Raw genomic sequence first — 18749 nt, forward strand, 5'->3', positions numbered from 1 at the left:
ATAAGTCTTGAATTGTAACATTGACTCAAGGTAGCGTGCATATTTGTAACCTGCTTCTGTTTTGTCCTCTGCAGAAAATGTTTCAAAAAACTCCAGAAGTTCTTCAAAGTTTTTCAATATTCTCAAGATACTAGAAGCTCGCGTAGTCCATTGAATCGGGTATTTTAAAAGGTAACTATTGTCAAACAAGAAAATAAAAAATCCAACATAATTTTGTGATTTTACAAAGCATAACATAACTAACAATTTTCTTAAATTATTAAATTATTGGGGGGGCTCTGCTTCCCCCCCCCCCCCCCCCCTCCAACCCTCCAATCGAATTTCTGAGGGGGCTCGGTCCCCCTCAGGCCCCATGGAGTCGGCACCTATGTGTATATTCACCGCTGAGGGGAACAGAGCTGTCAACATATTCAACCAACTTGCGAGAGGGCAGGGCCAATGTCGGGTAACCCAGACAAGTTTTATGTTGGGAGATTGACCAGGGTAAGTGTCACTCCTGTGTTGACTTGGAAACGAACGTCCTGACAAACAATCATGAGATCAATAAACAACTTGGGGTGCAAGGATTGCCTCGGGGAATGATGGTGTGAAGTTTGTGCACCGTCCTGGGATGCAAATTAGGAGTGGTGTTTGACTGACCTGACAGCTGATGACAGACAGTCTGGAGATGTCCACCCTTGCTACAATGGGTGCAGCGTGTCCAACAATTAGGGCAATCTACCCATTAGTGCATCACAAAACAGTCAGGACAAGAATGCAGATCCCGCTGTTTGTGCTGACACAGCTGGACTGGCTGCTCAGAGGTGATTGCCATGTCCGAGGGTGAGCCATAAGATGTTCATTTGCTGTCTGCATAGTCCCAGAAGAGTGTGCACTATTCAGTAAGCCGTCTAAGGAAGGGTTGTTGAGCTTGAGGTCTGCCGTTTAAACTTCTAGACTGGGAGCCAATTGGACCACTACATCATGGCTCAGGGAATAGGCATATGAGGTTTTGCAAGATGGGTTGGCACAGGTGAAATCATGACAATGACTCAGATCTTACAAATCTGTCACCCATGAGCAATAAGAATGGCCTACTTGCTTGTGGTACTGATGGAACTCGAGGCACGAATAATAGGTCGACAGCAATGAACATGTTTCCTCGAAAGTGAGTGCATCTACAGAGCGACAAGTAATTGTTTACCCTTTTCTGTGTTTTCCACGTTATATATTTATTAAATTTCATGCCTGTTTCTGTGTTTAACAGGGTTAATATCATGTTTTTGTAAGTGTAAATTCATTCAGTCTTTAGCACAATTGTTGCTCACAGAACAGCCAGCTGTGTAGCTCTTTAATGCATCAGTGTCCATTGGTGACACATCAGGATGGTAGCAAGTCACATATCTAGGATTATCTTCTTTCATAGTTCACTTCTTCAGTTAATCTTGCTAGGATGGATAGGAAGTGCGCATGCTGTGTGCGGGTGCAGGAGGAGCTGGCTGCAGTTCGCGAACAGCTGTATGTGCTGTTAGCTATGGTCAGTCACTTTCAGGCTGCTGTCTCGGGGTTTAGTGGTAGCAGAGAATATAGTGTGTCACATGGGCCATCTGAGGTGTCACTTGTTTTGTCCAGAGGCTCTGTTTCTGAGGCAACTTCTAGTGCAACCAATGCTGTGGATCTGCTCTCAAAGCAGGTTGACACATTGAGTGGCAGATGGTAACGCATTCGCATCACTCGATGCAGAGGACCAATGTGGAGACTGGTTACCTGTGCTCACCCATTCACCCTGTGAGGGGAAACGTGGCCCCTCCTTCAGCAGGGTCCAAGCAGACACACTGGGGGAAGAGTGTAGTGGTTAATGGGAGCTCCAGTATTAGGCACATTATGGAGCCCCTTAGGCAGATACTGTTCAAGGCTGGAAAGAAAGCCAATGTGCACTCGGTAAGTCTGCCAGGGTGAGGGAGGGGGGGGGGGGGATGGGACGGGGGTGGGGGGGTGCCTCATCTGGCATGTGGAGGTGGTCTTGCCTGTGACTATAGAGCGTGCAGGCTGCAGTTGTCTGCAAGTTGAGGCTTATGTCAGCACCAACAATGCCTGTCCCATTGGTTCTGAGGCAATCATCAGTTTGTACAGGCGGCTGGCAGTGGTGGTCAACACTGCTGGCCTCGCGCATGGTGTGCAAGCAGAGCAAGCAACAATTTGCAACATCATTCACAGAGTTGATCAGGGTTCTTTGGTCTGGAGCCAAATGGAGGGTTTCAACAAAAGGTTTTGTCAACTGTGGAGGATTTGGCTGTAGATTTGTAGACCTGCGTTATTGTGTACGGGATTTGTAGGACTCCCCTTGATTGGTCAGGGGTGCACTACACAAAGGAAGCAGCTACTCAGGTAACAGAGTATTTTTGGAGTGCACATGATGATTTTTTAGGCTAGGCGGTAGTTTGAGGTGCTCTGCAGAACACTCGCCAGTTGATTCATAGCAAGAGCATTCAGAATAAAGACACTTCAACTGTCATAATTTTACCAGTAAATTGTCTAAGTATTTGTAATAAAGATGCTGAATTTACTGTTCTCCAAGAAAGTTCTCATGCTCAACTTATTCTTGGGACTGAGAGCTGGCTGAAACCCAAAGTGGAAAGCTGTAGGACATTGAGCGAGTCATGGAATGTACATCGGAAAGATAGATTAGAGACCATAGGAGCGGGAATGTTCATTGCAGTTGACCAAAATATTGTCTCTTTTGAAGTCGAAACTGAGTGTTACAGTGAAACCCCTGGTCGCGCATAACAGATGTAGGCGAAACTAAGTTAATTGTTGGATGTTTTTACCAGCCACCTAATTCCACTGTGGCAGTTCTGGGGTCATTCAAAAAAAGTCTACGGTCAATAGTGTGTAAATACCAGGTTCATGCAATACTAGTTGGAGGATACTTTAACCTGCCGAGTATAGACAGGGATGTAATGGATTCATTGGGAAAGGGAGGGGGGGGGGGGCGGATTTACAGACGGACAATAATGCTAAATACTTTTGAACATGTTTTGTGAAAATTGTCATGAGCAGCTAGCTCAACAGCCCAAACACAATGGGAATATCTTAGACCTTGTAGCTACAAATAGTCCGGACCTTATTTGACGTTGACAGTATGGGATGGGGATTAGTAATCATAGTGGGAATTTAAGGAGATGGGACCTGGATAAACTGACTAAACCAGAGGTTGTACAGAGTTTCAGGGGGACCATAAGGAAACAATTGACAGGAATGGGGGAAAGAAATACAGTAGACAAAGAATGGGTAGCTCTGAGGGATGAAGTAGTGAAGGCAGCAGAGGATCAAGTAGGTAAAAAGATGAGGGCTAGTAGAAATCCTTGGGTAACAGAAGAAATATTGAATTTAATTGATGAAAGGAGAAAATATAAAAATGCAGTAAATGAAGCAGGCAAAAAGGAAAACAAACGTCTCAAAAATGAGATCGACAGGAAGTGCAAAATGGCTAAGCAACGATGGCTAGAGGACAAATGTAAGGATGTAGAGGCTTATCTCACTAGGGGTAAGATAGATACTGCCTACAGGAAAATTAAAGAGACCTTTGGAGATCGGCCGGCCGAAGTGGGCGTGCGGTTAAAGGCGCTGCAGTCTGAAACCGCAAGACCGCTACGGTCGCAGGTTCGAATCCTGCCTCGGGCATGGATGTTTGTGATGTCCTTAGGTTAGTTAGGTTTAACTAGTTCTAAGTTCTAGGGGACTAATGACCTCAGCAGTTGAGTCCCATAGTGCTCAGAGCCATTTGAACCATTTTTGAACTTTGGAGATAAGAGAACCACTTGTATGAACATCAAGAGCTCAAATGGGAACCCAGTTCTAAGCAAAGAAGGGAAAGCAGAAAGGTGGAAGGAGTATATAGATGTTCTATACAAGGGCGATGTACTTGAGGACAATACTATGGAAATGGAAGAGGATGTAGATGAAGATGAAATGGGAGATAAGATACTGCGTGAAGAGTTTGACAGAGCACTGAAAGACCTGAGTCGAAACAAGGCCCCTGGAGTAGACAACATTCCATTAGAACTACTGACAGCCTTGGGAGAGCCAGTCCTGACCAAATTCTACCATCTGGTGACCAAGATGTATGAGACAGGTGAAATACCATCTGACTTCAAGAAGAATATAATAATTCCAATCCCAAAGAAAGCAGGTGTTGACAGATGTGAAAATTACCGAACTATCAGTTTAATAAGCCATGGCTGCAAAATACTAACATGAATTCTTTACAGACAAATGGAAAAACTGGTAGAAGCCGACCTCAGTGAAGATCAGGTTGGATTCCGTAGAAATGTTGGAACACGTGAGGAAAAACTGACCCTAACACTTGTCTTAGAAAATAGAGTAAGGAAAGGCAAACCCATGTTTCTAGCATTTGTAGACTTAGAGAAAGCTTTTGACAATGTTGACTGGAATACTTTCTTTCAAATTCTGAAGGTGGCAGGGGTAAAATACATGGAGCGAAAGGCTATTTACAATTTGAACAGAAACCAGATGGCAGTTACAAGAGTCGAGGGCCACGAAAGGGAAGCAGTGGTTGAGAAGGGAATGAGACAGTGTTGTAGCCTATCCCCGATGTTCTTCAATCTGTATATTGAGCAAGCAGTAAAGGAAACAAAAGAAAAATTTGGAGTAGGAATTAAAATCCATGGAGAAGAAATAAAAACTTTGAGGTTCGCCGATGACATTGTAATTCTGTCAGAGACAGCAAAGGACCTGGAAGAGCAGCTGAACGGAATGGACAGTGTCTTGAAAGTAGAATACAAGATGAACATCAACAAAAGTAAAATGATGATAATTGAATGTGGTTGAATTAAATCGGGTGATGCTAAGGGAATTAGATTAGGAAATGAGATGCTTAAAGTAGTAAGCCTCGTGTTGTTGTGCGAAATGTTTTCCCTGCATTTCATACTGCTGTTGTAAAGTCTGCCAGTTTTCTATTGCAAAGTTTTCCATCCAGCTCGAAACCAATTGAACGTTCTGGCAGAGTGCTGAATGGATTGTTTTACTGCGTTAATCTCATCGATTAATTTTGTGCACTTCCTCCAGAATACTTACATGTGCTTTCTTTACTTCCAATATCTTGGCAGATAACTCTTTTTGCTGTATTAATCTGTCTTTCTGATAGTGGAGAGAGCTCAGGCACAAGCACGTCCTGTTTCTACGGGACCTCTGAAATCTTCGCTGTTTCTGTAGCTGTAGCCTTATGCATTTTTACTTTTTTAGTCACTGCTGAAAATGTTGACTAAAAGTTTTTCAATAATTCAGTGACTGGATCATCTGGTCATAATTACCACATACTTGTTTCTCCTACTTCTGTTTACAATGTGACATTTCTGTCATGTTCACGATCCATGAACATTTGCTTGACGATCTTCACCATAACCCAAATTTATTGTATTTATCCAGTTGTAAGGTGACCCTTTTTTAAGAGAGCTTTTGAGAAAAATGTATTTTTAACATATTCTGACTAGTCAGAATTACAAAAGATTTTACTGACAAAGTGTTTGCCTAGAAAGTTAACAGTATACCTATTTTAAATTTATACCAACTTTCTGATACTACAGGCAGAAATAAAATGAATGAAAAGAAAAGGTGTACGTTAATTTATAGACTGTTTTTCTTTTTTCTACATTTTTTGCTCACTAAGCCTGTCATCCGTGGTATCACTATTTCTAATAATAATAATAATCATCATCATCTTTCTAGTGGCACAGCTGTGAAATTTATATCTTTATTATCATAGATATTTTGTTGTTTTTTCTGAATATGTTGCAATTTTTTATGTTGTGGTTGTTGATGCACCAACTGTTTCTATCTGATACATGTCAGATATTGTTTCTATGTGGATGTGGGAATGTTCCAATGTCTCTTGTTTCCAAACGCATCTTCTACTCACCACTTCCTCATTGGCTGCATAGAACTGACAGTTGACACAACCCTTCTGTTCCCATCACACATCACAGGGAGCATTGATGACACTGCAGCACTAAGCACATAAGTAAGCCACTGGCCTCTATCTAGACTATTACGATTTGCTTGAGAAATTAATATATTGTTGAGTAATTGTCAAATTTTGAAGTTAATCCATTTCTGACTACAAATGGATCCAGGCAAAATGCAGTTTAAACATGGCGCATGAACCTAAATGACCAAAGCATGTCGTCTACATTCCCGTGCTTTGCAACATAGTATCATAAGTTCATTCATTTTGTAAGTGTTCAATTTTACATTTTTGAACATTTAAAGCAAGTTGCCAATCTTTGCGTCTCTTTGAAATCTTAGTAAGATCTGACTGAATATTTATGCAGCTTCTTTCAGACAGTACTTCATTATAGATAATCAGTTTAATTCACTTGTCACGCCACCTACTGGTGTCTGTTGGTACTATCACCAAGATGGGTCCCACTGCCGTACTTTATCCTCTTGACAACAATTACAGTTTAATATTATTTATTTTGCTTTTTTAGGCATTTAATTCTGGATTCATTTTCCTTCTTGTTTCATCTGAGTGTCATCTTCAGGTTCTAAAGCTGATTAAAATCTGGTAATGTTTTTAGCCAGTATTTTAATAGATGAAAAATGACTGAGTTTTTCATCTACAACTTAGTAAATCATTACAATCTCTCATAATCAAATAAAATATTGATCTGGGTTCAGAATCAAATAACATTTTTTGAAGTTTAATATTTTCAGGATTGAATGTTATCTTTACTTAAAATGCAGCATTAATGTTTCTATAACTATGGTATCCATACACATATTGCAAACCTGTTCAAAAACAAGAGCTGGAAGATAATAGAATTTAATGCTATTTTCTCGTGTGTTTTACAAAATTTTCATGTTTTAAGCAGAGCAGTAGACTGTTGTAATGGCTAATTCATAGTTTCTGGCAATCTCTGAGTCACATTATTTTTTATCCTTGGATCACTTTTGGTAGTGATATTGGATGTGTCAGGGTATAAATGGGTGTGTTTCCAAAGTATTTGGTAATTACATAAAAGCTTCAATATACAATTTTTTCAAACAATTGTAAAAGATGTTAAGAGTTTACACCATAAATACAAAATTACACTAATCAGTCAGAGTTAAAAAGAATATATATAGTTGTGCTTCTGTATAGTGACAGAATTTTGTATACTTCCATCTAAGAATAGTTTGTATACTTGCATCTAAGAACTCCTTTTCACTGTAACAAAAAGCTGAGATTGGATGACCTTTTAGTTTTGTTTGAAAGCAGACAGTGTTTTTAAGTTCTTGATTCTGCTTGGAAGTTTGTTATATAATATACATCCTGCAATTGTAGGTTCTTTGTCACTTAAGTTTAGTTGAATATATGTGATAATTATCTTTACACCTAATACTGTATTTATGTATATTTTTGTTCATAAAAGCTGTACAGTTTATTTTTAGGTACATGACTGTTTCATATATGTACAGAGTAGGCATTGTCAGTATTTGCAATTCTTTGAATTAACGTCTGCGGGACTGTCTTGGTGACAGGCTTTCAATGCACCTATCACTTTCTTTTGGAGTTTAAGTAATCTGCTTATGTGTATATTAGCTACATTATCCCACACAGGTATAAAATAAGAGATATATGGATAAATTAATGCATAATACATTTTTACGCAAAGTGTCATGATCAACAGTTTGTGATTTTTTTCTCATGTCATGTGATTGTTTGAGCAATGTTGATACTGTATCAAATGCTTCAGTGTATTGAGAGATCTTGAGCTTGTTTGAACGCAAGGTCCTGTCTGTACTAACTCTTCAAAATTAATTCTACACATGACCTCAATAGCCAAGGCTTAACCTGTAAATGTAAGATAACCCCTATATACTCTATTACAAAACATTAAAATGCCAACTTCAGTAGCAGTAGTTTAATCTGCGAATGTAAGATGACCCTGCATTTTTCAGATGATGTTTTTGGGAAAAAAAGCCTCATAATTGGGTGTATGTGGTACTCAAAAATATTAAAATGAAAATAAACATAATATTAAGATATTTAATGTGGCAATCTATTGCAGCAGTAATAGTCAAATCATAATCAGTTAAGGAAAAACAATCTAACTGTGCCTCCATCTGTTGTTGTATCAATGGCGGATTTCACTGAAGAATTATATTAAATTCTTAATCATTTCAGGGAAATTAATTTATTCCCTGCTGGAACATTGATAACTACACTTTAATGGGGGTAGGACATCAAACAGGCCGACTTGGAGCAGGAGAGTCACCACAGGACATTTTAATTTCTACTGTCTATGCTTTTACAAATAAATTCATAAAACTTTGTCACCATGACCAGGAAGGATTGAGGACTCACACTCATCGCAGTGGAAGTTCAAAAACATAGCAAAATACCTTTTTTTACATGTGAAATTTCATCATTTTTTCACTTACTACGGGCTGCTTTTGTTGCTATAGGTACACTTTTCTTCCTAAGTAAGAGAGATTCTTCAATGAATTTTTCATAGCATACAAACAGTAGTTACAGGTGTATGAAACTCTAGAATTTTCCAAATCTATTAAAAACTGTGGAAAAAATTAAGATAATCAACTATAAAACTTGAGTTTTTTTCTAAACATGAAGTTTAAAATGTAACAGTTCATTCATTTTTTGATAAATTAAATAACTTCTAGAGTTTCATACACCTGTAACTATGGTTTGTATGCTGTGCAAAAGTCATCGAAGAATCTCTCTTACTTAGGAAGAAAAGTGTACCTATGGCAACAAATGCAGCCAGTAGTAAGTGAAAAAATGATGAAATTTCACATGTAAAAAAATGTGTTTTGTTACGTTTTTGAGCTTCCACTGCTATGAGTATGAATCCTGAATCCTTCCTGGTCATGCTGTTAAAGGTTTATGAATTTATTTGTAAAATTATAGGCAGTGGAAATTAAAATGTCCTGTGGTGCCTCTCCTGCTCCAAGTCGGTCCGTTTGATGTCCTACCCCCCTTAGCTGTTCCAAGCCCCCAAAGCCTCACATAAGAATGTTAATGAAAATATATGAAATTTTTCACTTGCTTATTCGTAGCTTCATAGACAATCATTTCTCTGCTCTCAGTGTACAGCCGTTTTTGTTTATTAGTTATTTTTTTATCATCTCTCCACTGGGAAGAACATGAAACATAAGAAACAGACAAGAATTAGTGATAATGCTTCATTAACGTTTATAAAATTCTATTAACAAAGGGGGGGGGGGGGGGGGGGACACAATAAGGTATTTCCATCTACATCTATACTCTGCAAACAACTGGTAAATCAAGAAATGCTGCATCTGTCTGACTGCCTTCATCCAAAGCTTTCTGTATGTTATGTGAGAAAAGTGCAAGTTAGGTTTCACATGATTGATGTTTTCGGAATCCATGCTGGTTAGCATGGAGAAAGCCATTCTATTTGAGAGACCTCATTTTGTTTGAGCTTGGAATATGTTCTAAGATTCTGCAACAGATTGATGTCAAGGATATTGGACAGTAGTTTTGTGCATCATTTCGACTACCATTCCTATATACAAGCGTGACCTGTGCTTTTTTTGAAGAACTGGGCATGGTTTTTTGTTCAAGGGATCTACAGTAGACTAAAGTTGCATAAGGGCTAACTCAATAACTAATTCAGTATAGAATCTGATAGGGATTCCATCAGGCTCTGAAGCTTTGTTCAATTTTAATTATTTCTGCTGTTTCTCAGCACCACAACGCTAATACTTATTTCACTCATTTTTTCAGTGGTACGAGGATTAAGTTGAGGCAATTCTCCTGGGTTTTCCTTTTTAAAGGAACATTTGAAAAGAGAGTTAAGCATTTCAGCTTTTGCTTCGCTAACCTTGATTTCAGTTCCTGTCTCATTTGCTAGGGTCTGGACACTAACTTTGGTGCCGCTTACAGCCTTTACATATGACCAGAATTTCTTTGGGTTTTGTGAAAGATCATTTGACAATATTCTGCTATGGCAGTCATTGAAGGCTTCACGCATTACTCTCTTTGACAGCCAGATATGTTTCATTCATCATCTCTCTGGCTATCACACTATGCTTTCTTTTAAGCCTATTATGCAATAATCTATGTTTCTTCAGAAGTTTCTTTACATTGACTATATGCCGTCGAGGATCCCTCCCATTATGAACTGTTCTACTGGCTACATATCTGTTCAACGTATGGTAAATTATTCGTTTAAACATGAACCATAGTTCCTCTACATACTACTGTCCTGTGCTGAAAGTTTAAAGTTCTTTATTGTGATATGACACTACTGTTTTTTTTTATGGTTAACTGGACATCTGTCAGCTTGTTTCAGTTGTCATTTGTACTTTGGTAACCATTGTTGCCACAACTGCATCATGGTCACTGATACCAGTTTTGATGTGGACAACCTCAAAGAAGTCAGCTCTATTTGTTGTTATTAGAGCCAATATATTTACATCATGAGTGGGATTCTGGACTAGTATGTAGTTTTCAAAGAAGGCATTTAGTAATGTTTCACAGGATGTGTTATCACACCCACTGCTAACAAAACTGTAATTTTCCCGATTGATTGTTGTATGATTAGTCACCATTGATGATTACAGTATGACTGGGGAACTTACATACAAGTAAATTGAGGTTTTCTCTGAAGTTAAGTTCTGTTCTGGGTCAGCTGCTTTTCTTGATGTATATCAGTGAACTGCCTCAAAACGTGACAGATGACACAACATGTGATCTGCTTGCATATGACACAAGTGTTATTGAAAGACGTGAAATGTAATATAAGTAATGTAGCTAATAGGGTAGTCAGTAACAGTAGCATGTCGCTTTCAGAGAACACATTAACGTTCAACTTGTTAAACACAATATATACATTTTCTGACACAAAAATCTTGTATAAATGAAATTTAATAGTCTTAAGCTGGTCAAACAGTCAGTGAAATTGACAACTTTTAATTCTTAGGATCTTGCACAGAAACTGAATGCTGCTGTTTTCACTACAAGAATGGTCTCCTCTGTCTCTGAGACTGAAATTTGAAGGCTTGTTTACTTTGTTTACTTTGCTTACTTTCATTCTATTATCTTGTATGCTGTTATATTTCATGGCAAATCAGTGCACTCACCAAGAAAACACTTAGTCCAGAAAAGGACATTCAGTCGGATCTGTAGTGTCAGTTGTGAACTTTATGTAAGGTGTTGTTCAGATATTTTGGAATTCTAGCCCAACTATCACTCTACATGTATTCCATCCTGGGATTTTTGTTGTTTACAGCATTTACTGATTCAGAAGAAACTGCAACATTCATTCAGTGAACACTAGATGGAAAATATGTGCGCTTGGAAAACACGTCCTTAAGCATTGTACAGAAAGGTGTGCACTGTTCAGCGAGTTTCATTTTGAATAGGGTTCCAGTAGAACTGGAGAAAAAGAGTGATAAATCCCAAGTATTTAAATCCAAGTTGAAAGGTTTTCTTGGAGTACAAACCTGTTCTGTGCAGGGGTTCCATGCAGTCATTAAGAACTTCCCCATCTCATGATAGAATACTGATTCTATCAGAATTTTGCAAAGTATGTACTGACTTGTCCCATAACCATGTAGCTTTAGCTCACATGGCCCACAGAACCTGGTAATAAATAAATAAATCTGACATTTGTTTCTTAAGGTTGAATTTGGACACTTGATTAATATGGTTGTGGCACAAGAAAACATTACAGTTTTTAAACAGCCTTTCAAAGTCATTGGAAGCTCTTTTATACAGACTAGAAACACAAGTGGGCCTAGTACCTAACTTTGTCAGACTTTTATGTGCTATATTCCCCCATTCTGAGGTTATTTTCGTTCCAGAGATACAGTCTGTTATGGAACTGAGCTTCCATCAATGGAAAAAGGATGACATTAATGCCATAACACTGTAGCTTTGCACACAACCATGGGCTTTTGTGAGGTCACTAAATGTATCATGGGGGTCCCTCTTCTTGTTTAGCTTTGCCAGGACTTCATTTGTGAGATCAGGTACTACTTTCTCTGTGAAGAATCCTTCAGAAACTCAACTGAGAGGCAGATAACGAGTTCTGCTCATACCAGCTGGAGAAAAATTGTGTCACAAAGTTTTAACCCTGGATAGCTGATGCTGGTAGGAACTAAAATTACTAATGTTGTGTAGGTCGACAATGCACCATTGTTAAACTACGGAAACTTGGCACCACGCTCTCCGATTGGCTGTTGGATTGCCCTATTGCCATGTGTTGGTTGATGGGCAGTGCTGTGGTTGTCGGTTCATACATATAAATAAATGTCCCTTGCACCGTCACTGCCCCAACTGATAAGCATATGTGTCGAAAAGGTCTTGCTGTTTGTCTCCACCTTGCATCAGAGGCATTCACACGTAAGCCTTGCTTCGGAGCATACACGTCACCTGCAATTTAATCGTACAGTAAACATGGTGGCACAGTATTCGTTTGAAGAACAACGAAATATGGTTTTTGTTTATGGACTAGCTGACGGTAATGTGCATGAAGCTCAACGATTGTATGAGGAATGGTACCCAGCAAGACATCACCCATACCCGCAAACATTTACAGCCGGTGACTTGGTGAAGCAGGCTCATTAGTGGGATATCATGATGATGCTGGAAGACCTGGAACATGACGGGATGCTGCATTTAAAGAGACTGTTCTCGAGTGCTTCAAGGAAGCATATACGACAAATACTCGAGCAGTTGGACGTGACATGGGAGCCACTCATTGGTTAGTTTGGGAAGTTGTGAAGGCTGACGGCCAGCATCCATTTAGTTTCCACCCTGTCCAAGACCTAAATCCTGTGGCAGACTATGAACACAGGCTAGGGTTTTGCCGATGGTTTCTGCAATGTGTTGCATGAGGTCCTAACTTTCTCACCATTGTGTTGTTTACCGATGAGTGCACCTTCCATTGGGATGGCCTTTACAATGCTTGAAATGTACATTACTGGGCAAGGGGAAATCCCCATGTCACATATGTCCACGGACACCAGTAACAATTGTTGCTCAACATTTGGGCATCCATTGTGGGTGATCATCTGATAGGGCCAATCCATCTGTCTCCCCAACTTATAGGGTAAAATTACCTTTTTTTTTTTTTTTTTTTTTTTTTTTTTTTTGCAGGAAACTCTACCCAGCCTGCTGGAAGATGTTTCCATGGACATATGGCTACTCATGTGATTGGAGCATGATGGGGCACCTGCACAAAACAGTAGTGTTGTGCACAGATATTTAAATGAACTTTTTGATGGCTGGGTAATTGGCAGAGGTGCTAGTAAGACATGGTCCCCGCAATCACCAGACCTCATGCCATGGGACTTTTTCCTGTGGGGATTCTTGAAGGTTCTAGTTCACCCACCTGGATGCGAACTGCCAATCACATCAGGGCAATGCCAGGAATCTTTGAAAGAGTTCGGCAAAACACCGTTTGACGTTACCAAGCTGGTGTCGTGTCAGAAGGTCACCAGTTCGAGCACCTGCTTTAAGTAAACAATGTCCTAGCTACAAAGAAGGCCCTTTTCAGGGCCTAAACAATTTGTAAAAGACTTTCTGTATGTGAACTAACAGCTGTTGATGTGTTTGTTCCCGGTATGTCTTATCGTGGAACTTCAATGGATGTGTCGGGACCCTGGTGGATTCGCCCCCAGAGCAGAAGGCTGGTGCACCACCACCATGCATGTGGGCTGCCTTGGATACATCACAATCTCCAGCAGGCAAAGCATTTGTGGTCATGTGTTGTCCAGAGCATCCTGCAACAGGGCAATCCTGTGACCAATCAGAGCATGTGGTGCCAAGTTTCCGTATTTTAAAAATTGTGCATTGTCGACCTACACAACATTAATAATTTTGGTTCCTACTGACATCAGCTATCCAGGGTTAAAATTACGTGCCACAATTTTTCTCCACCCTGTATAAATGACTCATCATTGTATTATGGTCCAGTTCCTCAAATGTTGACAGGTCACAAAATACACTTGTAATTATGATTGATTTCCTCAGCTTCAATTTCATAGATTGGTGTTACTTCTCTATCCTTAAACCTGTCAGAAAATATGTCCTGAGTCATTGATTACAAAGATAGTTTAAGAGTAATAATTCTGCTAGGAATACTGCCATAGTCACCGAAGTCCTATGGCAGTTAGTTAATGACCTGATGAATTTTGAACTTCTTTTAGGGATTTTAGTGTCACATGGAGTATTTACACAAATGAATCTGATGTAGGTACTACTCCCAGTGTTTCCAGTGTTTAAGCACTTCGAAGAAGTAAACTGATTTTGGTTGCCTGTGGTTTGAAAGTGCCAGTGCTTTTGTCAGATGTATTCTCTGGGGGTCTCTGTTCCATATGGGTCACTATTTTTATTTATTTTTTGTGTAATAATGATCCAAATTGTGCTGTAGGGATATGTTTTGGAAACAGTTAAATTTTCTATCTGCTCTGCTGGATAATTTTCTCCACTTAGTTTTTCCCATAATGTCTCTCTAAGTACTGTGATCGAATTAATGTTTATGATTTTGCGATACAGTACTTTTCTTCTGCGATCTGTACATAACTGGTCAGAATATTTTATTGTGCACATTTGATCATCATGGTCAGATGAGCTATTGACAATTGGTATCACTGCTCAATCACTGTGGGTTATTGGCTCTAAAAACTAATTGTCAGTGCATTCTGCACTATTGAATTCAATTCACCTGGGGAATTGTATTGCGGGAAAAAAAAAAAAAAAAAAAAAAATCCAGTAACCCAATGCTTTGATTTCTTTGGAAAAAAAAAATGTGAGATCAGTCAATTGCCCGTTAGCCTTTTAAAATTTTGTTTAGATTTTGGGGTAACACACGATAAAATTGCACTGGTGAGATTCAACTAGAGCATAAATGAATATGTCACCAATCCTTGCCAGGCAACCTCTTGCTCTCTTTATAATCAATTCATTATTGAAGAAACTTTAAACCACAATAGTCTTTTGTATCTTCCAACCACTTTTTAAATTCTGTGCTCACTAAATGTCATTCAGTTACATGATTTGTAATCCTGTGTGTTTAATTTCTTTTTAGATTCTGATTTCTGTAACATAGCTCAGTCATGTGATGCACGGACAGCTGTAGGATTAGCACGAAGTGATGGAGCTGATCTGAAATATTTTCTGAAATCAGTTTACATAAATTTATATCACAACAAGCAGGTAATTATTAAGTACACTATAATGTCCATTCTCATTTTGAACATACATATGTGTGTGTGTGTGTGTGTGTGTGTGTGTGTGTGTGTGTGTGTGTGTGTGTGTGGGCGTACAGTGCTGATATGCAAACATAATTTAGTAAGTAAGTAAACTGCAATACTACATAAAGAAGCAAAACAAGGAGCTAGATAGACTGAAAAATGTGTCTATTTTCTGTGTAAGGTTTAGCTGAATGACATAATCAGTGAAGCTGTTTTATTATTATTATTATTATTATTATTGTTATTACAGAATTAATTAACACAGAGATCAGTTAATAACAACATTTTGTTGTAATCCTGTTATCTTCTGCCAAGCCTCTCTATTCAGTGCATCCTCCTTGTATATCCCATGATGCTCAATTATTCCACTGATGTGGTCAATCCAAGAACATCATGGTCTACCCCTTTTATGTCTGCTAGGTGGTTTCCATTCAAAAATTTTTCCACCTGTTTCATAACTGCTCTTTCACTGATGCGATCTTCAAATTTAGTGTCACTATTCACTACCAGATATTCAGTTTTTGTCAGACTCATTTTAATCCCCATTTATCATAAATGATATTGCGTTCTCAACAGATGCCCATACCACTTTAGAGATTTTCTTTCAATTCTGTCTAGCAGTGTTTCATCTGCCTTCTTTTGAGCTTTCACTTTTGGTTCTTGATACTCTGGCACTCCTTTGTAAATGATCCATTTCCACAGCTGTTATTCTTCTTTTCAGATCAGCATTTAAAAACCATAGTTCTGACCCATAGCATGGCTGAGTTCTTGACTTCACCAGTCGCAGCTTATTGGCCATCACCACCAGCCATTCTTCCTCGCACAACTGCATGCACTTCCTGTGCACCCTCCAGGAGGGTGAGGTTATCAAAGGTGGAACGAAACCTCTTGAATCCACACTGAAAGCGACTAAGAAGTTGCGGGGATTCTAAGATCCAGACAAGGCAGCGGTTGACCATCTTCTCTTAGGTCTTTCCCATGCAACTAGTGAGGGTAACGGTACAGTAACTACTTGGGCATGTGCGGTCTTTCCCAGGTTTTAAAAGAGGAATTAAAACTGCCTCATGCCATGAGTCAGGAAAGCGGCCTGACGCCCAAATGGCATTAAAAAGTGCGAGGAGGATATCTTTGTTGCACCTTGTCAGGTGCTGTAGCATACTGTAATGGATCCTGTCATGACCAGGGGATGTGTTACAAGCCATAGATAATGTAGAATACATCTCCCACATGGAGAATGGGAAGTTGTAAACTTCATTAGGGGTGGACTGGAAGTCCAAACTACACCTCTCAGGAACCCTCTATGGCACTGGAAAACCAGATCTTGACTGGCTGTTGCAGTAACTGTGGCAAAATACACTGCCATAGTGTGGGCAATGTCTCACAGATGCATGTGGAAAGTGCTGTTATTCATTGCAGCAGCCATGGGGCACCTCCCTCCTCTCCCAGAAATTCTCCTGATGGTTTCCCATGCAATGGAACTTTTGGTGGAATGATTAATGGTGTTCAGGAACTGTTGCCATGACCTCTTCTTCCTCTCTTGAATAATTTGGTGACATTTTGCCCTCGCCACCCGAAAGGCTGCAAGATTCTCACCAGTTGGATGACTCTGGAGCCTATGCAGAGCCGCACGTCTGGTCCTGATTGCAGAGCAGCATTCGGCACTCCACCGAGGGACAGGTTGCCTCTTCTGGTGGCCCGTGGACTGTGGAATGGCTGCCACAGTGGCATGGTGGACCGTTTTGGTAATATGATCCAACCATGCCTCGACATTCGCACAGTGTTCGAACTGGGCCAACTGGCTATGAAGTGTCCCATTGGCTCTACTGAGCACCCATCGTGGCGGTTTCCTTTTGGGGCCCATGCCATCTGGCATGTGAATCCAGATCGGGAAGTGATCACTTCCATGAAAGTCATCGACCACTTCCCAATGAGCACTGTGGGCAAGAGCTGAAGAGCAAAGCAAGAGATCAGTGGGAGAGAACGACCCAGTCGCTGTGCAGAAGTGAGTGCTCTATCCCAAATTTAGCAAGTATGCACAGGATGACAGGAGAAGCCTCTCAATTGCTCTACCCCTGAGACAGGTAATTACAGAGCCCCAAAGCACATTGTGGGCATTAAAATCACCACAGATGATGAACAGCTTGGGGAGCTGTGTAACAAGGTCGGTGAGGGCCTTTTCATCGAGTGCATCATGTGGGGGCAAGTAAAGGGAACATATAGTCAATGGATGATGCATGTGCTGGACACAGCAACGGCTTTTGAAGTCGCCATAAGTGAGAAAGGCGAGGAGTGGTAGTCCGTCCTGATGAAAATACCTATGCCTCCTATAGCTCTCTCTCCATGCAGGTCGTCCTTTTTGTGGAGTGTATAGCCTCGTAGCTCAGGGATGTATGATGGATAGAAATAAGTCTCCTGGAGACACAGACTCAGTGGTTGACCCTGAGAGAGTAGACGAAGTTCCTCCACATGCATCCTGAACCACTGTAAGTTCCACTGAAGTATGGGAGTCATCTATGACTGGGATAGCACCTTTATCCTGTCTTTCCGATAGGGTGGGGAGACTGCAGCAGGTGGAGGGGCAGTCGTGGGGCGAGATGATTGCCCCACACATATGTCATACTCCATCAGTCTGGATAAGAGTCAGATGAAGCATAACGTAAAATGACATTGACATGGCCGGCCGGAATGGCCGAGCGGCTCTAGGCACTACAGTCTGGAACCGCGCGACCGCTATGGTCACAGGTTCGAATCCTGCCTCGGGCATGGATGTGTGTGATGTCCTTAGGTTAGTTAGGTTTAAGTAGTTCTAAGTTCTAGGGGACTTATGACCTCAGAAGTTAAGTCCCATAGTGCTCAGAGCCATTTGAAACATTTGACATCAACATGGTCAGACTGTTTATCACATGATTTAACCTGCCGTTGCTGCTTTCTGGAAGCTTTTTGCGGTTTGGTGGGCTTTGGTGGAGCTGACGTGGGAGTTGTAATGGCCATACTGGGCTTCTGAACAGCCTCAATTGTTGTTGGAGACACCAGGGGCTGGCCCAAGTTGGACACTGTACCTTTCTCTGCTGTTCAAGTAGAGGCTACAGGCTCTGAAACACTCGCTGCCTTGCAAGTGCACTGACATCTGCAGGTGTCGCAAAAGATGTAGCAAATTTGGGAGGTTGCATCGACTTGTAGATCTTTTTGACCTCACCATAGGGGATACGCTTGGTTGCTTTTATTTCCTGGACTTTGCGTCCCTCTAAAAAGATTTGGCAGTCCCTACTCCAAACACAGTGGTTTCCAGAGCAATTGATATATTTGGCTGGAGATGAGCAACCAACTCCTTCATGAGTGGCCTTACCACAGTTGCCACAAGTCGCTTCACCTTTACACCCTAAGGCGGTATGCCCGAAACGCTGGCATTTAAAACAGCACGTTGGGGTCGGGAAATAAGGCCTCACACTAAGGTGAAGGAAGCCAGCCTTAACATGCTCAAGAAGTTTTGTGCTACTGAAGGTTAGAATAAAGGAGTCGGA

The 18749-nt window shown here is 40.4% G+C and overlaps 1 protein-coding gene across 7 annotated transcripts in view; it reads left to right on the forward strand.

Annotated features, from left to right (window-relative positions):
• Window positions 1-18749, forward strand: part of LOC124607094 (protein SERAC1) — a 276482-nt gene that overhangs the window by 64200 nt on the left and 193533 nt on the right. For all 7 annotated transcript variants that reach the window (XM_047139315.1, XM_047139324.1, XM_047139331.1 and 4 more), the window contains one exon: window positions 15063-15190. In XM_047139315.1, the coding sequence (XP_046995271.1) occupies window positions 15063-15190 (128 nt within the window). The remainder of the gene's footprint in view (window positions 1-15062; window positions 15191-18749) is intronic.

This window comes from Schistocerca americana, chromosome 1 (genome assembly GCF_021461395.2).
Source record: "Schistocerca americana isolate TAMUIC-IGC-003095 chromosome 1, iqSchAmer2.1, whole genome shotgun sequence".
NCBI lineage: Eukaryota > Metazoa > Arthropoda > Insecta > Orthoptera > Acrididae > Schistocerca > Schistocerca americana.